Genomic DNA, 23535 nt, shown 5'->3' with positions numbered 1-23535 from the left:
GAGCCTAGTGGTTAGAGCAGGTAGCCTAGTGGTTAGAGCAGGTAGCCTAGTGATTAGAGCAGGTAGCCAAGTGGTTAGAGCAGGTAGCCTAGTGGTTAGAGCAGGTAGCCTAGTGGTTAGAGACAGGTGGCTAAGTGGTTAGAGCAGGTAGCCTAGTGGTTAGAGCAGGTAGCCTAGTGGTTAGAGTAGGTAGCCTAGTGGTTAGAGCAGGTAGCCTTGTGGATAGAGCAGGTCGCCTGTTGGTTAGAGCGGGTAGCCTTGTGGTTAGAACAGGTAGTCTAGTGGTTAGAGCAGGTAGCCTAGTGGTTAGAGCAGGTAGCCTAGTGGTTAGAGACAGGTAGCCAAGTGGTTAGAGGGGGAGGCAGGTAGCCTTGTGATTAGAGCAGGTTGCCTGGTGGTTAGAGCAGGTAGACTTGTGGTTAGAGCAGGTAGTCTAGTGGTTAGAGCAAGTAGCCTGGTGGTTAGAGCAGGTAGCCTAGTGGTTAGAGCAGGTAGCCTAGTGGTTAGAGCATCGGGCCAGTAACTGAAAAGTTGCCGTATTGAATCCCCGAGCTGACAAGGTAAAAATCAGTCGTTCTGCCCAAGACAGTTAACCCACTGTTCCCTGGTAGGCTGTCATTGTAAATAAGAATGTGTTCTTTAACTGACTTGCTTAAGTTAAATTACATTTTTTAAAATCACTATATTGTTACACCATCTATAACCACTGTGGTTGATACTTTGACCCTGTTGGTCATCTATGAACGTTTGAACATTTTTGAAGAATCATCTGGCCTTAAAGGAAGGATTCACTCATTTTTTTGTTACGTCATGTCGTATTTGTGTATCTTTGAGCGTCGCTCTATCGATGAGTCATGTCATGTTTTCATGTGTATCTGAGCTGTTCGCCCGGTCAAGCAGAAATGTCAGAAACAGTTCATTACATACATGAAATGCTGGGTTTCTGTACAGCAGTTTGCAACAATTGCTGATGTGAAAAGGGGCTTTATAGAAGACATTTGATTGATTGATGGATTGATTGATTGTATGATTGAAAACCCAAAACACACAGTCATCTCTCTCCTATCTACATATTACGTTCTGGAAAGTTGTGTCTGACGAACTTTGAGATTATTATTGTTATCACTATCAGTATTGTACTGTGCCTCTACGCTAAAATAAGATTAAAATTAAATCAAAATAATGCTATTTTTTCTGTGCATAATATCCTCTATAGCTTTGAGAAGATTCAGAGGAAAGACAAAAATATTTAATATTTTTACACATGTTGGATCGATCCACCCATCCCCAGACAGCTCAGAGAGGGGGGGAGGGGGTAGCACTGTAATTACCACCCCTCCCCATACAGGTGGTACATCCCATCCCTCAGCCCCTCAACCCCACTCCATTCTTACTAAAACACTGATATATTACAGCAAGTGCTCCATATTTCTGTCTGATTTCTTCCTGTCTTCAGGCAAAGGTAGTTTGTCCCCCCGCACTGTACAAATCAGGCAGAGTGGCAGAGTCCCGACAGAATGATTGCAGCCCGCGCACTAAATAAAAACAAGTCGTCTAGTCCGGCTGGCCATATGTCTGTTCTGTGAATGTTTGCCTCGGAGTGGCAGATTGGCCGGCTGCTTTAATCACTCTGACAAGCTGAGTCCAAGGGGTCAGCCCGGGTCTCATAGAATATATACGTAACATAGTACTAACTGAAATTCGGCACATTCAACATTAGTATCATATGTTACATTTGGTATGATTACATCAGACAGAATGGGGGCAAAAACAAAAGTAGGGTCTGGTTGGGGTGGATACTTAACGCAAACGTTGCGTGTGCAAATCTCATCATGGACAAATTTAATATTTTAGCTAATTAGCAACTACTTACTACTTTTTAGATACTTTGCAACTACTTAGCATGTTAGCTAACCCTTCCCCTTCAAAACAACTACTGACTCTAACCTTAAATCCTAACCCCTAGCCTAGCTAATGTTAGCCACCTAGCTAACGTTATTGTTAGCCACCTAGCTAACATTAGTATTAGCCACCTAACTAACTTTATTGTTAGCCACCTAGCTAACTTTATTGTTAGCCACCTAGCGAGCATTATTGTTAGCCACCTAGCGAACATTAGCAACAACTAATTGCAATTCATAACATATCAAATGTAATAGATGATGAACATCCACAAATTAATATTTACCATATGAAACATCATGCTAACTAGAGTGTTCTGGATTTACATTTAGCATGTTACGTCTACCCCTGAGACCAGGTTGAAAGGGCCCACTTGTCTGACAGCAGTGGGACGAGGGCCCAGTCGCCGAGCTGCACACACACACGGAGTTCCGTTGATGGCCCTATCGTTTTAATTAAGGTTGGTTTCTCTAACGGCCCTCCATCTCCTGACCTGAAGGTTGCAGTGAGAGCGGTCCCTGTCACACACCTGTACAGGGTGAGTGAGGTGACGCCACTGTTTTGAAGGACTCGGGGTAAAAATACAGCTTGGTTACAACGGAACAATTTGGAGATGGTACAAACACAGTGAAAATTCTCCATCGTCTGTTGGGTGCATTTAGGGTATTCCTGAAGTTTCATTTGGATAAAGGTGTATGAAAGACAAGTAGTGACAACTTCATAGAACTACACAATATACTCCTCTTGATGAAAGATCGAGGCTGAGGGACGATACGGCTAAAATAATGTTTTCAGCCTTGGCGGCCATCTTTAGAATTTGAAAGGAAACGCAGAAACATACACTTGAAGGGAGAGTGAGGTTGTTAGAGCAGCATGTATACCTCTCATGGTCTAACCACAGGGTAACTACGGGGTAACTACGGGGTAACTACGGGTAACTACGGGGTAACTACGGGGTAACTACGGGGAAGGGAGAGTAAGGTTGTTAGAGCAGCATGTATACCTCTTATGGTCTAACCACAGGGTAACTACGGGGTAACTACGGGGTAACTACGGGGTAACTACGGGTAACTACGGGGTAACTACGGGGAAGGGAGAGTAAGGTTGTTAGAGCAGCATGTATACCTCTTATGGTCTAACCACAGGGTAACTACGGGGTAACTACGGGGTAACTACGGGGTAACCACAGGGTAACTACGGGGTAACTACGGTTTTACAACCCCTTGACATGCTCCAACCTATGCACGAAACGTCTAACTGCAGCGGTCCCTAACTACTCGCTACTTCTCACTTCCTCACTCTCTCTCTCTCTCTCTTTTTCTATTCCTCTTCAATCCCTCGCTGTCTGCTCTCTCTCTCTCTCTCTCTGCACTCTCTCTCCATCTGCTCTATCTATCTATCTATCTATCTATCTATCTATCTATCTATCTATCTATCTATCTATCTATCTATCTATCTATCTATCTATCTATCTCTATCTATCTGCTCTCGGGCCAATCTGCTCTCTCTCTCTATCTGCTCTCTCACTCACTATGCTATCTCTCTCAATCTGTTCTCTCTCTCTGCTCTCTCTCTATCTGCTCCCTCTCTCTCTAGATCTGCTCTCTTTCTATCTACTCTCTCTAGATCTGCTCTCTCTCTCTATCTGCTCTCTCTCTCTATGCTATCTCTCTCTATCTGCTCTCTCTATCTGCTTTCTCTCTCTCTCTCTAGATCTGCTCTCAATCTATCTGCTCTCTCTATTTGCTCTCTCTTTCTATCTGCTCTCTCTATCTAGCTGCTCTCTCTCGCTGCTCTCTCTCTCCATCTGCTCTCTCCGTCTATCTGCTCTCTATCTACCTGCTCTCTATCTATCTGATCTCGCTCTGCTCTCTCTCTCTCTCTATCTGTTCTCTCTATCTGCTCTCTCACTCTGTCATCTCTCTACATCTGCTCTTAGTACATCTGCTCTCTCTCTCTTTCTATCTATCTGCTCCCTGCTCTCTCTGTCTGCCCTCTCTATATTCTCTCTACATGAATAAGCTCTCTCTATCTATCTGCGTTCTCTATCTATCTACTTTCTCTAACTATCTGCTCTCTCTTTCTATCTGCTCTCTCTAACTATCTGCTCTCTCTTTCTATCTGCTCTCTCTAAATAGTCTCTCTTTATCTGCTCATTTCACTTGGAATCAAATTATCAATCTCACAATAACACTTTCCCAGTTGATCAAACTCCATTTTGTTTTCATGTTATTTATCTTATTTTTGTTACAAAACATGTACAGGCTGTTTAGAACAACAACAAAAATACAATATCCAATTTTATATGCATTTTTTTTTATAATCATTAATTCATTTACTGAATCCTCTTGGAACTTCTGTTTCCTCTTCACCATTCTTTTGAATAAAGTCCACAGTTCAAATGGGCTGTTGTCCAAGTGGGGAGAGAAATAAATACAGTGGGTGGAAGTAGAGAAATTTAACTTGAGTTTTTGGATCAATTTAACATCCAGATAAATGTAAAAAGAAAGGTACGTGTCTGCTCTATTGTTGATGCATATAGTGTATATTTCCAAACATTTTGTATTTCAATAAAATAAAAATAAAAACATTAACAGTTTGTCCACAGAATAAAGCGTAACTGTTTCCGATATATAATTGTTGCTCCTTGTCACTGTTCAGTTCATGCGCTAATTCTCCACAGTGGGGATATAGCTGAAGCTGCATTGTACATTATGTGTGTGTAACTTGTTACACTCTCGCATTCATAAACACACACGCACACACACACACACACACACACACACACACACACACACACACACACACACACACACACACACACACACACACACACACACACACACACACACACACACACACACACACACACACACACACACACACACACACAAAAGGCCGGTCGGTCAGGTATGTTGCCACAGTCCTCGCCTAGCTCCCCAACATCAAAGTGTCCAACAGGAGGTACTATACTCTGACCAGCCAACAGGAAGTACTAAACTCTGACCAGCCCAAACAGGAAGTACTAAACTCTGACCAGCCCAAACAGGAAGTACTATCTTGAAACACAAACCCCAATAACTATAGAACAGAAAATGTAAATGGAGAGCTGATAAAAACAAATAGACAACATTTATCATAGTAGGACAGACACAGTTGATGAGGCATATGAGCCAATGTTCTCCCCTACGTCTTAGAAAGAGGTCGGTCGGAGACTTTTGGGGCCAAACTAGCGCGGCCATCTCAGATGCTCTCATTTGACCTCTGGTGATCTTCTTATTTTCCACCCTTTACACTTCTCCTCCACGTCCTTCTCAGTGGCCTTGTGCATAATAGTACACCTTCAATATGAAGATGGGGAATAACACACACACACACACACACACACACACACACACACACACACACACACACACACACACACACACACACACACACACACACACACACACACACACACACACACACACACACACACACACACACACACACACACACACACACACACACACACACACACACACACAGAGACACACACACAGACGCACACACACACACACAGACACACACACACAGACACACACACACACACACATACACACATACACACACTCACACACACACACACACAGAGACACACACACAGACACACACACACAGACACACACACACAGACACACACACAGACACACACACACACATACACACACACACACACACACACACACACACACACACACACACACACACACACACACACACACACACACACACACACACACACACACACACACACACTAAAACAAGTTGTAGCATGGGAGGGACTTCATCTATCGTGTCCAAACACTTCATTTTTTTGTGTGCGAACGCTTGTTCACTTTTTCAGCTTTTTTTTCTGTATTTTTATACTCAAACAGTGTTCGTCCACTTCCAACTTTAATGTCCGTCAGGGGGGCTGTCCGACAGATGTTAGGGTCAAGGTTCAAGGTTCAAGGAGATGGGTTTTCACAGGAGGATGACCAAGTTCAGGATACAAGGAGATGGGTTGGGTGGAGGGGTTGAGTCCCAGCCATCCTCACGAAAACACACGCGCGCATGCAAACGATCACCCCACACTGGACCAAATGAGGCACGCATGGGATTATGGGTTTCGTTTCTTCTCTTTAGAAACATTTTTTTTATACAAAAATCATTCAGCTAAATCTTGTCAAAACGTGGGACTAATAACATAGAACACAACAGGAAACATTGGCGCGGAAGACAGAAGAAGAAGAAACAACGTCTAGTCCCTTCGAGGCACTGCAAGCCAGGTTTTGTCTTCATCTGATTGGCTGAGATGGTCAGGCAGCTAGGGTTTCCTATTGGCTCTCTCTCTCTCTCTCTCTCTCTCTCTCTCTCTGGTTGGTCCATCTCAGACCTGGACAGGTAGTGTTTGGTTCATCTGTAGTCTCATGTCCTGAATGCTGCCTAGAATTTTCTTCTGGTGGCCTGCCAATGTCACTCCTATCCGAAGAAGATCTCTGAGTCGAGTAAAGAAGAGAGAGAGAGAGAGAGAGAGGGAGAGGTGGGTCAGACATAAACAGTAATAGAATCATACATCATAGTCTTGAAGATGTATACTGTATCAACCATTAAGACATGGGCTTCCCAATAGGCTTCCCAAAATGTTTACATTAGAGGACATACAGTTGGACACTGTGGGAACAGTGTCAGATTAACAGGCCTCTGTGTACACTAAATACAATGACTTCCTAAGATCGTGACAACAAAATGGTGACACTCCTCAGTGTACCTGGGCCAGATGTAACATACTTTAATATCCTGGCAGGTGGGCGGGGGGGCAGTGGTAATGGGGAGGGGAGGTTAATGTTTAAACAGTGATTTCCGCTACTGTGGGCCAACACTAAAACCTGTCTACCAGACAACCAGCCAGACAGCCAGCCAGACAGCCAGCCAGCCAGTTATTAATAAGGAACCAAACAGAGGAAGTCCTTCATCAGTCATTCCTGCAGCAGACAGTCAGTCGGCGAGTCAACCAGTCTGTCGGCGAGTCAACCAGTCTGTCGGCGAGTCAACCACTCAGTCGGCGAGTCAACCAGTCAGTCGGCGAGTCAACCAGTCTGTCGGCGAGTCAACCACTCTGTCGCCGAGTCAACCAGTCTGTCGGCGAGTCAACCAGTCTGTCGGCGAGTCAACCAGTCTGTCGGCGAGTCAACCAGTCTGTTGGGGAGTCAACCAGTCAGTCGGCGAGTCAACCATTCAGTCGGCAAGTCAACAAGTCAGTCGGCGAGTCAACCATTCAGTCGGCGAGTCAACAAGTCTGTCGGGGAGTCAACCATTCAGTCGGCGAGTCAACCAGTCTGTTGGCGAGTCAACCAGTCTGTCGGGGAGTCAACCAGTCAGTCGGCGAGTCAACCACTCAGTCGGCGAGTCAACCAGTCTGTCGGCGAGTCAACCAGTCTGTCGGCGAGTCAACCACTCTGTCGGCGAGTCAACCAGTCTGTCGGCGAGTCAACCAGTCTGTCGGCGAGTCAACCAGTCGGTCGGCGAGTCAACCAATCTGTCGGCGAGTCAACCAGTCAGTCGGCGAGTCAACCACTCCGTCAGAGAGTCAACCAGTCAATCGGCGAGTCAACCAGTCTGTCGGCGAGTCGACCACTCTGTCGGCGAGTCAACCACTCCGTCAGAGAGTCAACCAGTCAGTCGGCGAGTCAACCACTCCGTCAGAGAGTCAACCACTCATTTCATGGTGAATCATTTAGTCTTCACAGTCAGTGAGTCAACTGGTTGGTGATTCCATGGTGAATCATCAGTTAGATGGCAAAGCAGTCTTGAAAGAGAATAGTCAGCAATCCATCATTTTAATCAATCAGTCACCCAGGTCGATGTGTCTTAATAACAGTCTAGTAAACTGTCTGTTTCTCTCAGGCTGCGTTTCTCCCCCCCAATTCAGATTTACCCCCCCCCCCCCCACTAATTGGTCGTTTGACCATTCAGGGCAGCTCTGAAAAACATCTCATTGTCTGTTTCGTAGTTGAAAAGAGGACAGGGAGCATTCACTCACTAAATGTGAGATGCAATGGAGGAAATCTGAAAACACTGACACTCACACAGAATTATTTATTATACTTAATAAGGAATTTTTTTTTTAGAATGGCTGCTCTGAAAGAAAGCTGCACCTGTTTGGCTGGCGTCAGTAATCTAATCGTCTCAGTGATGTTGGTTTAACTCAAAAGGCCTCATGTACCGGATTGTTAGGAATAATAACACAAGGACTCTCTTTTCCGCTATTTCGTTTTGTTTTCCCAACGCCGATAACGAAGGAGAGAGAGCAAACCACGGTCGGCGGTCTGGAAGAACGATTAGCAAACCACGAGGACCCCAGCGCCTGTCTGCGTACTCTCCGCTCACACAGACAAAGACACGCACACACACACATTCCACCTCTTTCACAGACACTATGCCCTCTGCACATTTCCGTCGTCCTCTCCATTTTGCGCACACACACACACACACACACACACACACACACACACACACACACACACACACACACACACACACACACACACACACACACACACATACACACACACACACACACACACACACACACACACACACACACACACACACACACACACACACACACACACAGGCTCAAAAATAGAGCACTGTCCATGGCAGCAAATTTCGCATAAATAAATTGTTGTTTTTTTTGTTCTCATCACTTCAACGACGGAGGATGAAATGATGATAAATGATCCACCATTAGAGGAATTACTAGCCATTATGGGTAGGAGAGAGAGCCACTGTACAGCACACCTGTCAGCCTGACAAATTGAAACAAATCACCTCCGCATCCATCCCCTTTATTATCCACCTAACGAGGATAATATATTAATCATTATTATCCTAATTCCTTTATTTGATCATAACTGGCCCCATTTCCGTGACCTCTTTGACACACATTTCCTGTTACATAAATAGCTTGCCAACCTGGCTCTGAAATCAGGGTTGTGTTCATTAGGCCTCAAGTGGAAGAAAACAGACTGAAACAAGGGAGGGATTACCAGGACTTGTACAATGAGACACTTTTCATCTTCATTTTGTATCGCAAAGTGTTTCAAAACGTTGCATTCTTTTACGAACGCGATCGAATTCTGGGTCGACTATACGTCCTTATTGCTTAAAGTGGCGGTGTCGTGAGGCACTAGGGAGGAGAGTACATCACGCCCTTCCTGTTAGGCTTTCATTTGTGTCTGCTCCAGAATGGAGCCCTTTTATTGGTCCTTTCCTGATTACCTATTACTTTAAACCCTCCGCGATTGGTCCTTGCTACACTGAATTAATTCTCTCCAGGAAGAGGAAGAGCCTCTAGAAGTTGTGCTTTTCTTGTCTTTTACTGCCACTCAGGGTCAAGCTCTGGGGTTGAGCTCTCTGGTTATCTCATCCCCGATGGTCTCTCACTCAAATCACAGTGAACACAGTGAAAACAACACCCTTAGGTTAGGGTCAGTGATAACAACAGCCTTGGGTTAGGGTCTGTGATAACAACAGCCTTGGGTTAGGGTCTGTGATAACAACAGCCGTGGGTTAGGGTCAGTGATAACAACAGCCTTGGGTTAGGGTCAGTGATAACAACAGCCTTGGGTTAGGGTCTGTGATAACAACAGCCTTGGGTTAGGGTCTGTGATAACAACAGCCTTGGGTTAGGGTCTGTGATAACAACAGCCTTGGGTTAGGGTCTGTGATAACAACAGCCTTGGGTTAGGGTCAGTGATAACAACAGCCTTGGGTAGGGTCAGTGATAACAACAGCCTTGGGTTAGGGTCTGTGATAACAACAGCCTTGGGTTAGGGTCTGTGATAACAACAGCCTTGGGTTAGGGTCAGTGATAACAACAGCCTTAGGTTAGGGTCTGTGATAACAACAGCCGTGGGTTAGGGTCAGTGAAAACAACAGCCTTGGGTTAGGGTCAGTGAAAACAGCGGCCTCCATTATGTGCCACAATTCGAAGTGTATCAGGAATTTCTCTGAACCCAACTCTGACCTAATTCACACTGCAGACAGCCAACCAGATTTAATAACTCTGCTGTTTGTCCGTGACATTGACCCCAGTTGAACTCAACGATCTGAATCGACTCTTTCTTCACTCACTCTGCTGTCATTTGGGCCACGAGGTCGAAGGAGGCAAATCCGGCGTTGAGGAAATTGTCACCGTAGCGGCTCATCTTGATGGCGTCCAGCCAGTCTCCCACGGTGGTGAAGGTGGTGTAGTCGGGGACGCATCGGTCGAGCAGGGGCTGCGACGCCCTACAGGGGGAGACAAAAAGAAAGAGGGTTAAGGTCACGCCTCGCCTCCATCACTGACCAAACCTCACCCCCGAACGCCACCTCGCTCTCCCCCCCTCGCCCACCCCTGTAGGGTCAAAGGTCAACTGTCCCAGCCGCCCGACGTAACCGTTGGAGACTGGCTTGGAGGCTCGGACTGGTGTGACGACCAAAGCAACACAATATGGCAGAGGTGGACAAACATCAATAATCTCCCAGACATCGTGGAGATGCTTGTGTAATATCAACATGTGTGTGTGTGTGTGTGTGTGTGTGTCCCTGTGTGTGTGTGTGTGTGTGTGTGTGTGTGTGTGTGTGTGTGTGTGTGTGTGTGTGTGTGTGTGTGTGTGTGTGTGTGTGTGTGTGTGTGTGTGTGTGTCCCTGTGTGTGTGTGTGTGTGTGTGTGTGTGTGTGTGTGTGTGTGTGTGTGTGTGTGTGTGTGTGTGTGTGTGTGTGTGTGTGTGTGTGTGTGTGTGTGTGTGTGTGTGCATGTGTGTGTGTGCCTGTGTGTGTGTGTGTGTGTGTGTGTGTGTGTGTGTGTGTGTGTGTGTGTGTGTGTGTGTGTGTGTGTGTGTGTGTGTGTGTGTGTGTGTGTGTGTGTGTGTGTGTGTGTGTGTGTGTGCCTGTGTATGTGTGTGTGCCTGTGTGCGCGTGTGTGCGTGCATGTATGTGCCTGTGTGTGTGTGTGTGTGTGTGTGTGTGTGTGTGTGTGTGTGTGTGTGTGTGTGTGTGTGTGTGTGTGTGTGTGTGTGTGTGTGTGTGTGTGTGTGTGTGTGTGTGTGTGTGTGTGTACAGCGGTTAACACCCAATGAGGCCCTCAGACACTATAAAACATTTTTAAAAACACGCCTAATTAATGTCACGAATAGGGGGCTACCTTGCCATTTATATAAACAGTGGTGGAAGTTCGAGAAGAGAGAAGGAGTGCGAGGGTGAAATAAAGGGAGAAGGACAGAAAGAAACAGGGGAGTAGAAAGACGACCACTTTCTCTCTCTCTCTTTCCTCTCTCTCTCTCTTTCCTCTCTCTCTCTCTGTCCATTCTCTGCTCTGTTGATCCTTGTCGTTTGATGGCATTAGATCCATAAGGGGGGGGGGGGACAGGGTAGAAGTTATTACAAGTGGCTACAGAGGCTCCATTGAAGGGGTGAGTGCTGCAGATGGATAGAAGGAGTGAAGTTTAATAAGGCCTGTGCTTCGGGGCCCTGAGGGTTGGGGCTAGCTGCCATTAACCCTCAGTCACAGTTCCCTCTTAATAGACCATTGTTAGCCACTCTCTGAAGCCTTGCGTTGAAGGGAAAGCTGTCCGGCCTGGTCTTTCCAAGTCCTTAAGGTCGTTGGAAAGGTCTTGGATCAGGCTAGAAGTTGTTTTACTGGGAGAGGCCACTGAGATAGTATGTCTGATGTTATGAGGGGCACACATCTGAGCGGATACAACTCAACTGGTGTTTCCTCAAGGTTTTTGGTTACCTGTTTCCTATTGGAAGACTGTTTTTGGTTACCTGTTTCCTATTGGAAGACTGTTTTTGGTTACCTGTTTCCTATTGGAAGACTGTTTTTGGTTACCTGTTTCCTATTGGAAGACTGTTTTTGGTTACCTGTTTCCTATTGGAAGACTGTTTTTGGTTACCTGTTTCCTATTGGAAGACTGTTTTTGGTTACCTGTTTCCTATTGGAAGACTGTTTTTGGTTACCTGTTTCCTATTGGAAGACTGTTTTTGGTTACCTGTTTCCTATTGGAAGACTGTTTTTGGTTACCTGTTTCCTATTGGAAGACTGTTTTTGGTTACCTGTTTCCTATTGGAAGATCGTTTTTGGTTACCTCTTTCCTATTGGAAGACTGTTTTTGGCTACCTGTTTCCTATTGGAAGACTGTTTTTGGTTACCTGTTTCCTATTGGAAGACTGTTTTTGGTTACCTGTTTCCTATTGGAAGACTGTTTTTGGTTACCTGTTTCCTATTGGAAGACTGTTTTTGGTTACCTGTTTCCTATTGGAAGACTGTTTTTTGGTTACCTGTTTCCTATTGGAAGACTGTTTTTTTTGGTTACCTGTTTCCTATTGGAAGACTGTTTTTGGTTACCTGTTTCCTATTGGAAGAAGTTTCCTATTGGAAGACTGTTTTTGGTTACCTGTTTCCTATTGGAAGATTTTTGGTTACGTTTTTGGAAGATTTTTTGGTTACCTCTTTCCTATTGGAAGACTGTTTTTGGCTACCTGTTTCCTATTGGAAGACTGTTTTTGGTTACCTGTTTCCTATTGGAAGACTGTTTTTGGTTACCTGTTTCCTATTGGAAGATCGTTTTTGGTTACCTGTTTCCTATTGGAAGACTGTTTTTGGCTACCTGTTTCCTATTGGAAGATCGTTTTTGGTTACCTGTTTCCTATTGGAAGACTGTTTTTGGCTACCTGTTTCCTATTGGAAGTTTCACTAGCTAATGGAGCTACTCAACAACCTGACTCAAACAAAGAGGAATAATATTTCTGTTAGCTAGCTGGCTATCCAACACTCCAATTCTTTAAAGTCTAGGTAAGCTTTCGGTTGTATTAATTTATTACCACTGGGGCCCGCAGGAGGTAACTGCTAAACTGCTTGCTGTACACTGTACTGCGTGATTGTACACATGGATTGGATTGTGGGTTTACAAACGCGTTAGCTCTAGTAGCTACGTTGACTATGGCGTTAGATAATATGGTGACAATGATGTAGGCTGTGTGTAGCGGTTATGGTATGAAGGTTTGGCTTGGGGAGGACATTTTCGGCTATTCACATACTGCTGTTGTGTTGTATAATGAAGTCAACAAGTAACGGGAAAATGTGAGAGGAGGAGCGCACGTAGATGTGATGATGCTGTTCATATGGTTGCTATGAAAGCGAGCCGTGTGTGGCGGGTGATAGTCCCAGTCGTTATTCTCCTAATAATAAGGAAAAACTCCCTCGACCACGCCCACAAATTGGGGGAAATTGTGTTGTTCAATGTACATGTAGCCAGGTCAAAAATCCTGACCTACGGTTTGCAATGCTCCCACATAGGGAAATAGAGCCTGTGAGAAGATCCCTATGGCTTCAGGCTATTCGGGGTGGGTGACCCGTTGTGTGGAAAACATTCAATCAACGGCAAGACATTTAACTTGTTTTACGATCCGTTTGTAACTCCACTCACTACTTGTAGTTGTACAGTCCGTTCGTTTGTATTGTCGATCTTGGCTGGCTTAAATATTCTGGGCTGTTACTAGCTAGCACTCATTCACTCCGTGGCTGTTAGAGTCTTCATGAAAAGGGGGCATGAGTAGTGAGAATAATAGGGAGCAGGCAATGCCGAAAAGTAATCATCAGACATGTTGTACTTTTCTTAAATGTTGTTTAATAATTGACTAAAGTATTTTTTTTTTTTTTTTTACTGTGAGTCAATAGGGTAACCTAGGTAACCAAAGGGTTGTTTTCCACACAGGCGTTGTTCTATCTAATACAGACTGAGATTATCATTCATATTGCCAATTCTGTTGTAAAACATTTCTTAAACGGAAACAAATGGAATGAAACTGGGATATTTAGTCCATTACTCATTAGTCCATTACTCATTAGTCCATTACTCATTAGTCCATTACTCATTAGTCCATTACCCATTAGTCCATTACTCATTAGTCCATTACTCATTAGTCCATTACCCATTAGTCCATTACTCATTAGTCCATTACTCATTAGTCCATTACTCATTAGTCCATTACCCATTAGTCCATTACTCATTAGTCCATTACTCATTAGTCCATTACCCATTAGTCCATTACTCATTAGTCCATTACCCATTAGTCCATTACTCATTGGTCCATTACTCATTAGTCCATTACTCATTAGTCCATTACTCATTAGTCCATTACTCATTAGTCCATTACCCATTAGTCCATTACCCAGTAGTCCATTACTCATTAGTCCATTACTCATTAGTCCATTACTCATTAGTCCATTACTCATTAGTCCAAACTCTCGTTTTAGTTGTAACTGTTTGGACTAATGAGTCCACCCCAGATCAGTGAGATGCAGGCAAGAATGTGTTACTGTCTGTCATCTGGATCACTACACATGTTCTCCCAACCTACGTTGTAAACTTTCATTCATAGGCTAGGTTGTAGCAACCTCATGATGGGTATAGGGAAATGATGTGAGAAGGATGTAGTAGCATAAACCTATCGATGTTACATGGAGCTGAGTGAATGGAGTATGAATGAACAGAGATCCAATATAATAGACATATAATAGAAATAAGGCCATGCTCATTTAAAAAAAAAAATTGTCCTCCCTAATCTTAAACGGCACTGACACACACACACACACGCACACACACACACACACACACACACACACACACACACACACACACACACACACACACACACACACACACACACACACACACACACACACACACACACACACACACACACACACACACACCTGTACTGTATGTACTGAAACAACTAACCAATCAAACGTAGCCTGGCTACCGCTACGTACCGCTAACGCCATGCCAGATGTCACGGCAGCTCATCTCTCACTCATTCCTCCCTCGTTAGGCTCGGTGGGGGTGGGGGGGGGGGGGGGGAACACCTCTCCGCTGGGCCGTTTAAAATCTCGTTAGCAGCTAATTAAAAGCGTTCCCGTCTTTCTTTTTTTTTTGCCTCGCTCTTACTCTAGCTAATTATCCTCACTTAATCTTCCCGGCCATAACTACAGCTCCAGATCCCCTGTTCAACCCCCTCTCCTGAAGCAGGGACAAAAAGGTAGGTCACCCCGGGCTCTTTCCACAAACGCAACAGAGGAATGTGGCTAAAAACCTAGACATTGTGAAGCCATCGGTCGAAGAACTTCCTTGGAAGAGCTACTGTTGATTCAACATTTGCATTGAGAAATCAAATCAAATTGTATTAGTCACATGCGCCGAATACAACAGTTGTATACTATACCGTGAAATGTTTACTTTCAAGCCCTTAACCAACAATGCTGTTCAAGAAATAGAGAAAAATGTAAATATTTTGGCCTCTTCACAAATGTCTTGGTGTGTTTGGACCATGATAGTTTGTTGGTGATGTGAACACCAAGGAACTTGAAACTCTCGACCCGCTCCACTTCAGCTCCGTCGATGTGAATGAGGCCTGTTCGGCCCTCCCTTTTCTGTAGTCCACGATCAGCTCATTGGTCATGATCACATTGAGTGAGAGGTTGTTGCTCTGACACCACACTGCCAGGTCTCTGACCTCCTCCCTATAGGCTGTCTCATAGTTGTCGGTGATCAGGCCTAGAACCAGGTCTCTGACCTCCTCCCTATAGGCTGTCTCATCGTTGTCAGTGATCAAGCCCTACCACCAGGTCTCCTCCCTCCTCCCTATAGGCTGTCTCATCATTGTCGGTGATCAGGCTTACCACTGTTGTGTCATCAGTTAACTTAATGATGGTGTTGGAGTCGTGCTTGGCAACACAGTCGTGGGTGAACAGGGAGCACAGGAGGAGACTAAGTATGCATCCCTGTGGGGCCCCAGTGTTGAGGATCAGTGTGGCAGATGTGTTGTTGCCTACCCTTACCAACTGGTTGCGGCCCGTCAGGAAGTTCAGGATCCAGTTTCAGAGGGAGGGGTTTAGTTCCAGGGTCCTTAGCTTAGTGATGAGCTTTTGGGGTCCTATGGTGTTGAACGCTGAGCTGTAGTCAATGAACAGCATTCTCACATAGGTGTTCCTTTTGTCCAGGTGTAAAAGTGCAGTTTGGAGTGCGATTGAGATTACGTCATCCGTGGACCTGTGGTATGGTTGAAGTAAAATGGAATACAGGCTGCATACTTCAAACCAGTACATATGGTCCCAAAACTTTCTCAGAATTCCCAGGATGTGTAGATATCCTGGATGGAATATTCCAAGGTTCTAGATATCCTGGTTGGAATATTCCAAGGTTCTAGATATCCTGGTTGAAATATTCCAAGGTTCTAGATATCCTGGATGGAATATTCCAAGGTTCTAGATATCCTGGATGGAATATTCCAAGGTTCTAGATATCCTGGATGGAATATTCCAAGGTTCTAGTTATTCTGGAAAACTTGAGGTATCTGCTAACTAGGCCGAGATGTGTCAGACTGGTTGTGATAGCTGATAGGCTTACCCGGAAGAGTGCGTGCTGCTGGTGACCACCTTGAGGCTGGCGGCGTTGCGGATGAGCTTGTCCAGCGTTGCGACGATCTGGGAGAACTTAGGCCGGAGGTTTCTTTCCTTGACCCAGCAGTCAAGCATGAGCTGGTGCAGTGCCGTCGGGCAGTCCATGGGCGGGGGCAGCCGGTAGTCCTGCTCCACTGCGTTTATAACCTGGAGGGTTGAAGAGGAGAAGAGAGGAGAGATCTGCGTTAAGAGTGGGTTAGAATCAGACCTGGGTCAGATATTTTCTTGGGAATTAGGGGTTTGAATGAAGAGGCATACAAAGGATAGGGTGATCACTGGGCAGAGAAGGGATATGAGGTAGGAAGAGAAAGAGAAGGGATATGAGGTAGGAAGAGAAAGAGAAGGGATATGAGGTAGGAAGAGAAAGAGAAGGGAGAGGAGGTAGGAAGAGAAAGAGAAGAGAAGGAAAGAGAGGGAGAGGTGAGGTGAGGAAGGAAGAGAAAGAGAAGGGATAGGGATATGGTAGGAAGAGAAAGAGAAGAAAGGAGAAGGGATATGAGGTAGGAAGAGAAAGAGAAGGGAGAGGAGGTAGGAAGAGAAAGAGAAGGGATATGAGGTAGGAAAAGAAAGAGAAGGGATAGAGGTAGGAAGAGAAAGAGAAGGGATATGAGGTAGGAAGAGAAAGAGAAGGGAGAGGAGGTAGGAAGAGAAAGGGAAGGGAGAGGAGGTAGGAAGAGAAAGAGAAGGGATATGAGGTAGGAAAAATGAAAGAGAAGGTAGGAAGAGAAAGGGAAGGGAGAGGAGGTAGGAAGAGAAAGAGAAGGGATATGAGGTAGGAAGAGAAAGAGAAGGGATATGAGGTAGGAAGAGAAAGAGAAGGGAGAGGAGGTAGGAAGAGAAAGAGAAGGGATATGAGGTAGGAAGAGAAAGAGAAGGGATATGAGGTAGGAAGAGAATGAGAAGGGAGAGGAGGTAGGAAGAGAAAGAGAAGGGATATGAGGTAGGAAAAGAAAGAGAAGGGATATGAGGTAGGAAGAGAAAGAGAAGGGAGAGGAGGTAGGAAGAGAAAGAGAAGGGAGAGGAGGTAGGAAGAGAAAGAGAAGGGATATGAGGTAGGAAGAGAAAGAGAGATGGGATTATAGTCAAGAAGGGAACAACGTAAGGTAGGAAAGAGAAAGAGAAGATAAGAGGTAGGAAAAGCAGAGGAAAGATGGAAGGGAAGGGGGAAGGGGGAGGGGGAAGATAAGAGAGAGCATGAGAAGGGGGCAGGAGAGATGGAGGAAAGATGGAAGGGAAGGGGGAAGGGGGAGAAAGAGAGGGGGAAGATAAGAGAGAGCATGAGAAAGGGGCAGGAGAGATGGAGGAAATATGTTAGGGGGAGCGAGGGGGAAGGAGGCAGGAGAATTGGAGGAAAGATGGGAGGGGGAAGGGGACAGGACAGATGGAGGAACGGTTGGAGGGGGAGGGAGGGGGCAGGAGAGATGGAGGAATGGTTGGAGGGGGAAGGGGGGGCAGGAGAGATGGAAGAAAGACAATGGATGATGAAAGGACAAGAACAGAGAATGGGGGATTCAGAGATTGTTACAGTGTTTTTTGGGATCGTGGGAACGTGAAGTAAAGTAGTTTCACTCACATCCTGGTTGCTCATGTCCCAATATGGCCGCTCTCCGTACGACATCACTTCCCACATGACGATGCCATAGCTCCACACGTCACTGGCCGAGGTGAACTTCCTGTAGGCAATGGCCTCGGGAGCCGTCCAGCGAATCGGAATCTTGCCTCCCTGTGGATATGCGAATGAGTAGGTGAGCGTGAAATACTGGGGATGGAGTCACACACACACACACACATACACACACACAGAGTCACACACACACACACAATTTATTACCACTCATTCAAGACTTGACATAGATGCCAATACACACTCCAAAAGACTCCCTCAGTCCTAGACACTCACCAGACTCCCTCACTGTCCTCGACACTCACCAGACCCCCTCACTGTCCTAGACACTCAGCAGACTCCCTCAGTGTCCTAGACACTCACCAGACTCCCTCAGTGTCCTAGACACTCAGCAGACTCCCTCAGTGTCCTAGACACTTAGCAGACTCCCTCAGTGTCCTAGACACTCAGCAGACTCCAGTGTCCTCACAGACTGTCCTCCCAGACACTCAGCAGACTCCCTCATTGTCCTAGACACTTAGCAGACTCCCTTAGTGTCCTAGACAGACTCCCAGTGTCCTAGACACTCAGCAGACTCCCTCAGTGTCCTAGACACTCAGCAGACTCCCTCACTGTCCTAGACACTTAGCAGACTCCCTCAGTGTCCTAGACACTCAGCAGACTCCCTCAGTGTCCTAGACACTCAGCAGACTCCCTCACTGTCCTAGACACTTAGCAGACTCCCTTAGTGTCCTAGACACTTAGCAGACTCCCTTAGACACTCAGCAGACTCCCCACTGTCCTAGACACTTAGCAGACTCCCTTAGTGTCCTAGACACTCAGTCCTAGACACTCAGCAGACTCCCTCACTGTCCTAGACACTCAGCAGACTCCCTTAGTGTCCTAGACACTCAGCAGACTCCTCTCACTGTCCTCGACACTCAGCAGACTAGTGTCCTTGTCCTAGACACTCAGCAGACTCCCTTAGTGTCCTAGACACTCAGCAGTGTCCTACACTCAGCAGACTCCCTCACTGTCCTAGACACTTAGCAGACTCCCTTAGTGTCCTAGACACTCAGTGTGTCCTAGACACTCACAGACTCCCTCACACTCAGCAGACCCTCTCAGACACTCAGCAGACTCCTTAGTGTCCTAGACACTCAGCAGACTCCCTTAGTGTCCTAGACACTCAGCAGACTCCTGTCCTCACTGTGTCCTAGACACTCAGCAGACTCCCTTAGTGTCCTAGACACTCAGCAGACTCCTGTCTCACTGTCCTAGACACTCAGCAGACTCCCTTAGTGTCCTAGACACTCAGCCAGAAGACCCCTCACTGTCCTTAGTGTCCTAGACACTCAGCAGACTCCCTTAGTGTCCTAGACACTCAGCAGACTCCCTCACTGTCCTAGACACTCAGACTCCCTTAGACACTCAGCAGACTCCCTCAGTGTCCTAGACACTCAGCAGACTCCCTTAGTGTCCTAGACACTCAGCAGACTCCCTCACTGTCCTAGACACTTAGCAGACTCCCTTAGTGTCCTAGACACTCAGCAGACTCCCTCACTGTCCTAGACACTCAGCAGACTCCCTTAGTGTCCTAGACACTCAGCAGACTCCCTCACTGTCCTAGACACTCAGCAGACTCCCTTAGTGTCCTAGACACTCAGCAGACTCCCTCACTATCCTAGACACTTAGCAGACTCCCTTAGTGTCCTAGACACTCCCAAAGATCCCCTCACTGTCCTAGACACTTAGCAGACTCCCTTAGTGTCCTAGACACTCCCAAAGACCCCCTCACTGTCCTAGACACTCAGCAGACTCCCTCACTGTCCTAGACACTCAGCAGACTCCCTTAGTGTCCTAGACACTCACCAGTGAACTGGTATAGGTTGGGTCCGTGGCGTCGTCCTCAAGGAATCGCGACAGGCCGAAGTCGGACACCTTACACACCAGGTTGCTGTTGACCAGAATGTTGCGAGCTGCCAGGTCCCGGTGAACGTAGTTCATATCAGAAAGATACTTCATGCCCGCGGCGATGCCACGCAACATGCCCACCAGCTGGATCACTGTGAACTGCCCGTCATTGAGCTGGCAGATTCAGAGATAGAGATAAAAAGGTCAGTATATCATATTAAAAACATATATACTAGATTCAATCATTATTTAACATGCTCATATTCTTCTCACATATATATACACAAACACACATTTACTGCCTGTTGCACACGTAATGAGAAAGTACTTGGTTTGTTTGTTTTTTTACATTTTTTAAAGTCTATTGAAAAGTTGTTGGTTAATAGCTAGTTATCTTTTGAGTTTAGATCCTGTGACGGGTTGGCATCAGTTGCTGGGACCGCTACTGATTCAGAAGGGTTGGGTTAAATGCGGAAGACACATTTCAGTTGAAGACATTCAATTGTACAACTGACTAGGTATCCCCCTTTAACTTTCCTTTACTATCTTTCCAGTGATTCTTCTGACCAAGGTCAGGTCTGAGCAGCTGTTTAGCATTGCAACTAGCCTTGCTGCTAGTTAGCTGCTAGTTAGCTGCCTACCAAGCTATCTGGGCCTTCTTGAGGGCGTGAACGCAGCCCGTGACACGGTTAGTCACTGTGTCTGAGATCGCGGATGTGGTTGTTGATCCCTGCTGTTTGTTGTTGTTGTTTTTCATCTTTTTTAAGTTTCCTGTCTGGAACTGAGAGGAATAACAGCGTAACCTGTGTTGTTACCATGACAAAGACCAAAGCTGGCGGGAGTACCGTTGAGAATAGTGGTATCTATCACAGGTGAAGGTTCTTTTAAACAAACAAAAATAATTCTACAAGCAGTTGTTTCCCGAACAATTAAATAGCTTCAAGTGTTGAGTCCAAATGCTGTTGGAGTCAACTAATAATATTATATGCCATTTAGCAGACGCTTTTATCCAAAGCGACTTACAGTCATGTGTGCATACATTCTACGTATGGGTGGTCCCGGGGATCGAACCCACTACCCTGGCGTTACAAGCGCCATGCTCTACCAACTGAGCTACAGAAAGACCAATAAAATAATGGACGACCTGAAAGGTCCAGGACCTGAAGAACAGTTTGCTCTTCTCCCAGGGTCAGCTCGATGAGTTCAAACAGGAGAACGGCAAGATAAAAAAAAAAATTTAAACCTTTATTTTACTCGGCAAGTCACTTTAGAACAAATTCTTATTTTCAATGACAGCCTCAGGGGGAGAACAACAGATGTGTACCTTGTCAGCTAAGAGATTCGAACTTGCAACCTTTCAGTTACTAGTCCAACACTCTAACCACTAGGCTACCCTGCCGCCTCTACACTCTAACCACTAGGCTACCCTGCCGCCTCTACACTCTAACCACTAGGCTACCCTGCCACCTCTACACTCTAACCACTAGGCTACCCTGCCACCTCTACACTCTAACCACTAGGCTACCCTGCCACCTCTACACTCTAACCACTAGGCTACCCTGCCACCTCTACACTCTAACCACTAGGCTACCCTGCCACCTCTACACTCTAACCACTAGGCTACCCTGCCACCTCTACACTCTAACCACTAGGCTACCCTGCCACCTCTACACTCTAACCACTAGGCTACCCTGCCACCTCTACACTCTAACCACTAGGCTACCGTGCCACCTCTACACTCTAACCACTAGGCTACCCTGCCACCCCGACAGCAATCTGAAGGTCATTGAGAGAGGATATCAGCTATGAATGTGGATCCGTAATAACAATGACGGAGAAATTGGATTATCTCCAGGGACGATCAAGGAGGAACAACATGGTTGTGTACGGAATTACATAATCTCCACATGAGACCGGGATGGAGTCTGAGGACAAAGTGAGGGCAATTGTCTTGGAGACACTGAAGATGGACCACAGGAAGAATGAGGTGGATCGCGTCCACAGAACTGGAAAACCCACCACCAGCCCAGGTGACAGGTCCAGGCCGATAGTTTTCAATTTCCTGAGGTTCAAGGACAAGGCAGCTGTTCTGGAAAGAACCAAGGACTTGAGAGAAACGTATATCTTCCTCAACGAGGACTTTCCTGAAGCTGAGCGCCAGAAGAGGAAAGAACTTATTCCTGCTATAAATGTTGCCAGAGCGCATAGGGACATTGCTTACATCCGCTAGGACAGGCTCATTGTCCCCCCTTCCTCCCAAAAGCCTGGAAGGGTTGAAAGAGCCAAGGGTTCGTAGCTTCAACCCCACAGCACAAACACACTTACACACACCAACTAATTAATGGACTCCTGAATGTATATATTTTTATGTATATTTTTTTCTCTTGCTTTGTTTTTATTATGTCGATCTCGGACAAGGAAAACAGGAAATAGCCCTTATTAATATATGTAGCCTTAGACATAAGGTTCGTGAAATCAATAACTTGCTAACATCAGATAACATTCATATATTAGCCAGTTCTGAGACTCACTTAGATAATTAATTTGATGATTCGGCAGTAGCAATACAAGGATATAACATCAATAGAAGAGGCAGGAATGCTTGTGGGGGGAGGTGTTGCTGTATATATTCAGAGAATAATGTATGTCAAGTGTTGTGGTTGCAGGTTCACTTGGCACGTCTAAAACCTTTTCTTTTGGGGTGTTGTCATAGGCCTCCAAGTGCTAACAGTATCTAAATAATATGTGTTTGATAGTGTATGTGATAGGTCTACTTTTTTGGGGGGGGGGGCTGAATATTGACTAGTTTTCATCAAGCTGTCCACTCAAGAGGAAGCTTCTCACTGTAACCAGTGCCTGTAATCTGGTTCGGGTTATTAATCAATCTACTGTACACCAGGGTGTTTCCAAACGCTACAGAAACAAGATCATCCACATGTATCGATCACAGTTTTAATAATACCGTAGACCTTTGTTCTAAAGCTGTATCCGTACCCATTGGATGCAGTGATCACAATATAGTGACTATATCCAGGAAATTTCCAACAGCTGGTCCTAAAATAGTGTATAAGTGACCATACAAAAGATTTTGCTGTGACTCTTATATGATCTTTAAAAAATATATGTTGATATAATGTGGATTAATAAGGACGTTGCAATTGATTAATTTATGAAAGAGATTCTTCCAATTATTGATAATCATGTTAGTCAAGAAACTGACTGTTGGAACTGTTAAAGGCTCTGTGGATTGATGTGGAATTGAATAACTGTGTGGTTTACAGAGATGGGGTTAAAGGAGTGGCTAGTAAGTCTGGCTGCACATCTGACTGGCTGACTTACTGCACATTGAGAAATGATGTGACTAAACTCAACAAGAAGAAGAAGAACCTGTATTATGAAGCCAAGATCAATGATATAAAGAATGATGGGAAAAAAGACCAATTCTACTCCATCTTTCACCGAATCAGATGGCTTATTCATCACAAAATGACTTTGATGTTGCCAATTAATTTATTGATAACTTCATTGGCAAAGTGGGCTAACTTAGACAGGAAATGCCAACAACGAACAATGAGCCATCATACTC

The 23535-nt window shown here is 45.5% G+C and overlaps 1 protein-coding gene across 12 annotated transcripts in view; it reads right to left on the bottom strand.

Annotated features, from left to right (window-relative positions):
* Positions 1-5586: 5586 nt before the first annotated feature.
* LOC123996554 (ephrin type-B receptor 3-like) overlaps positions 5587-23535 on the bottom strand; it is a 103825-nt gene continuing 85876 nt past the window's right edge. For all 12 annotated transcript variants that reach the window (XM_046299990.1, XM_046300040.1, XM_046299996.1 and 9 more), the window contains 5 exons: positions 19908-20123; positions 18006-18155; positions 16380-16579; positions 10063-10218; positions 5587-6422 (listed from right to left, as the gene is read on the bottom strand). In XM_046299990.1, coding sequence (XP_046155946.1) covers positions 6314-6422; positions 10063-10218; positions 16380-16579; positions 18006-18155; positions 19908-20123 — 831 coding nt within the window. In that variant the 3' untranslated portion in view covers positions 5587-6313. The remainder of the gene's footprint in view (positions 6423-10062; positions 10219-16379; positions 16580-18005; positions 18156-19907; positions 20124-23535) is intronic.

Source organism: Oncorhynchus gorbuscha, linkage group LG02 (assembly GCF_021184085.1).
Source record: "Oncorhynchus gorbuscha isolate QuinsamMale2020 ecotype Even-year linkage group LG02, OgorEven_v1.0, whole genome shotgun sequence".
NCBI lineage: Eukaryota > Metazoa > Chordata > Actinopteri > Salmoniformes > Salmonidae > Oncorhynchus > Oncorhynchus gorbuscha.
This window is presented reverse-complemented; position numbering and strand designations above follow the sequence as displayed.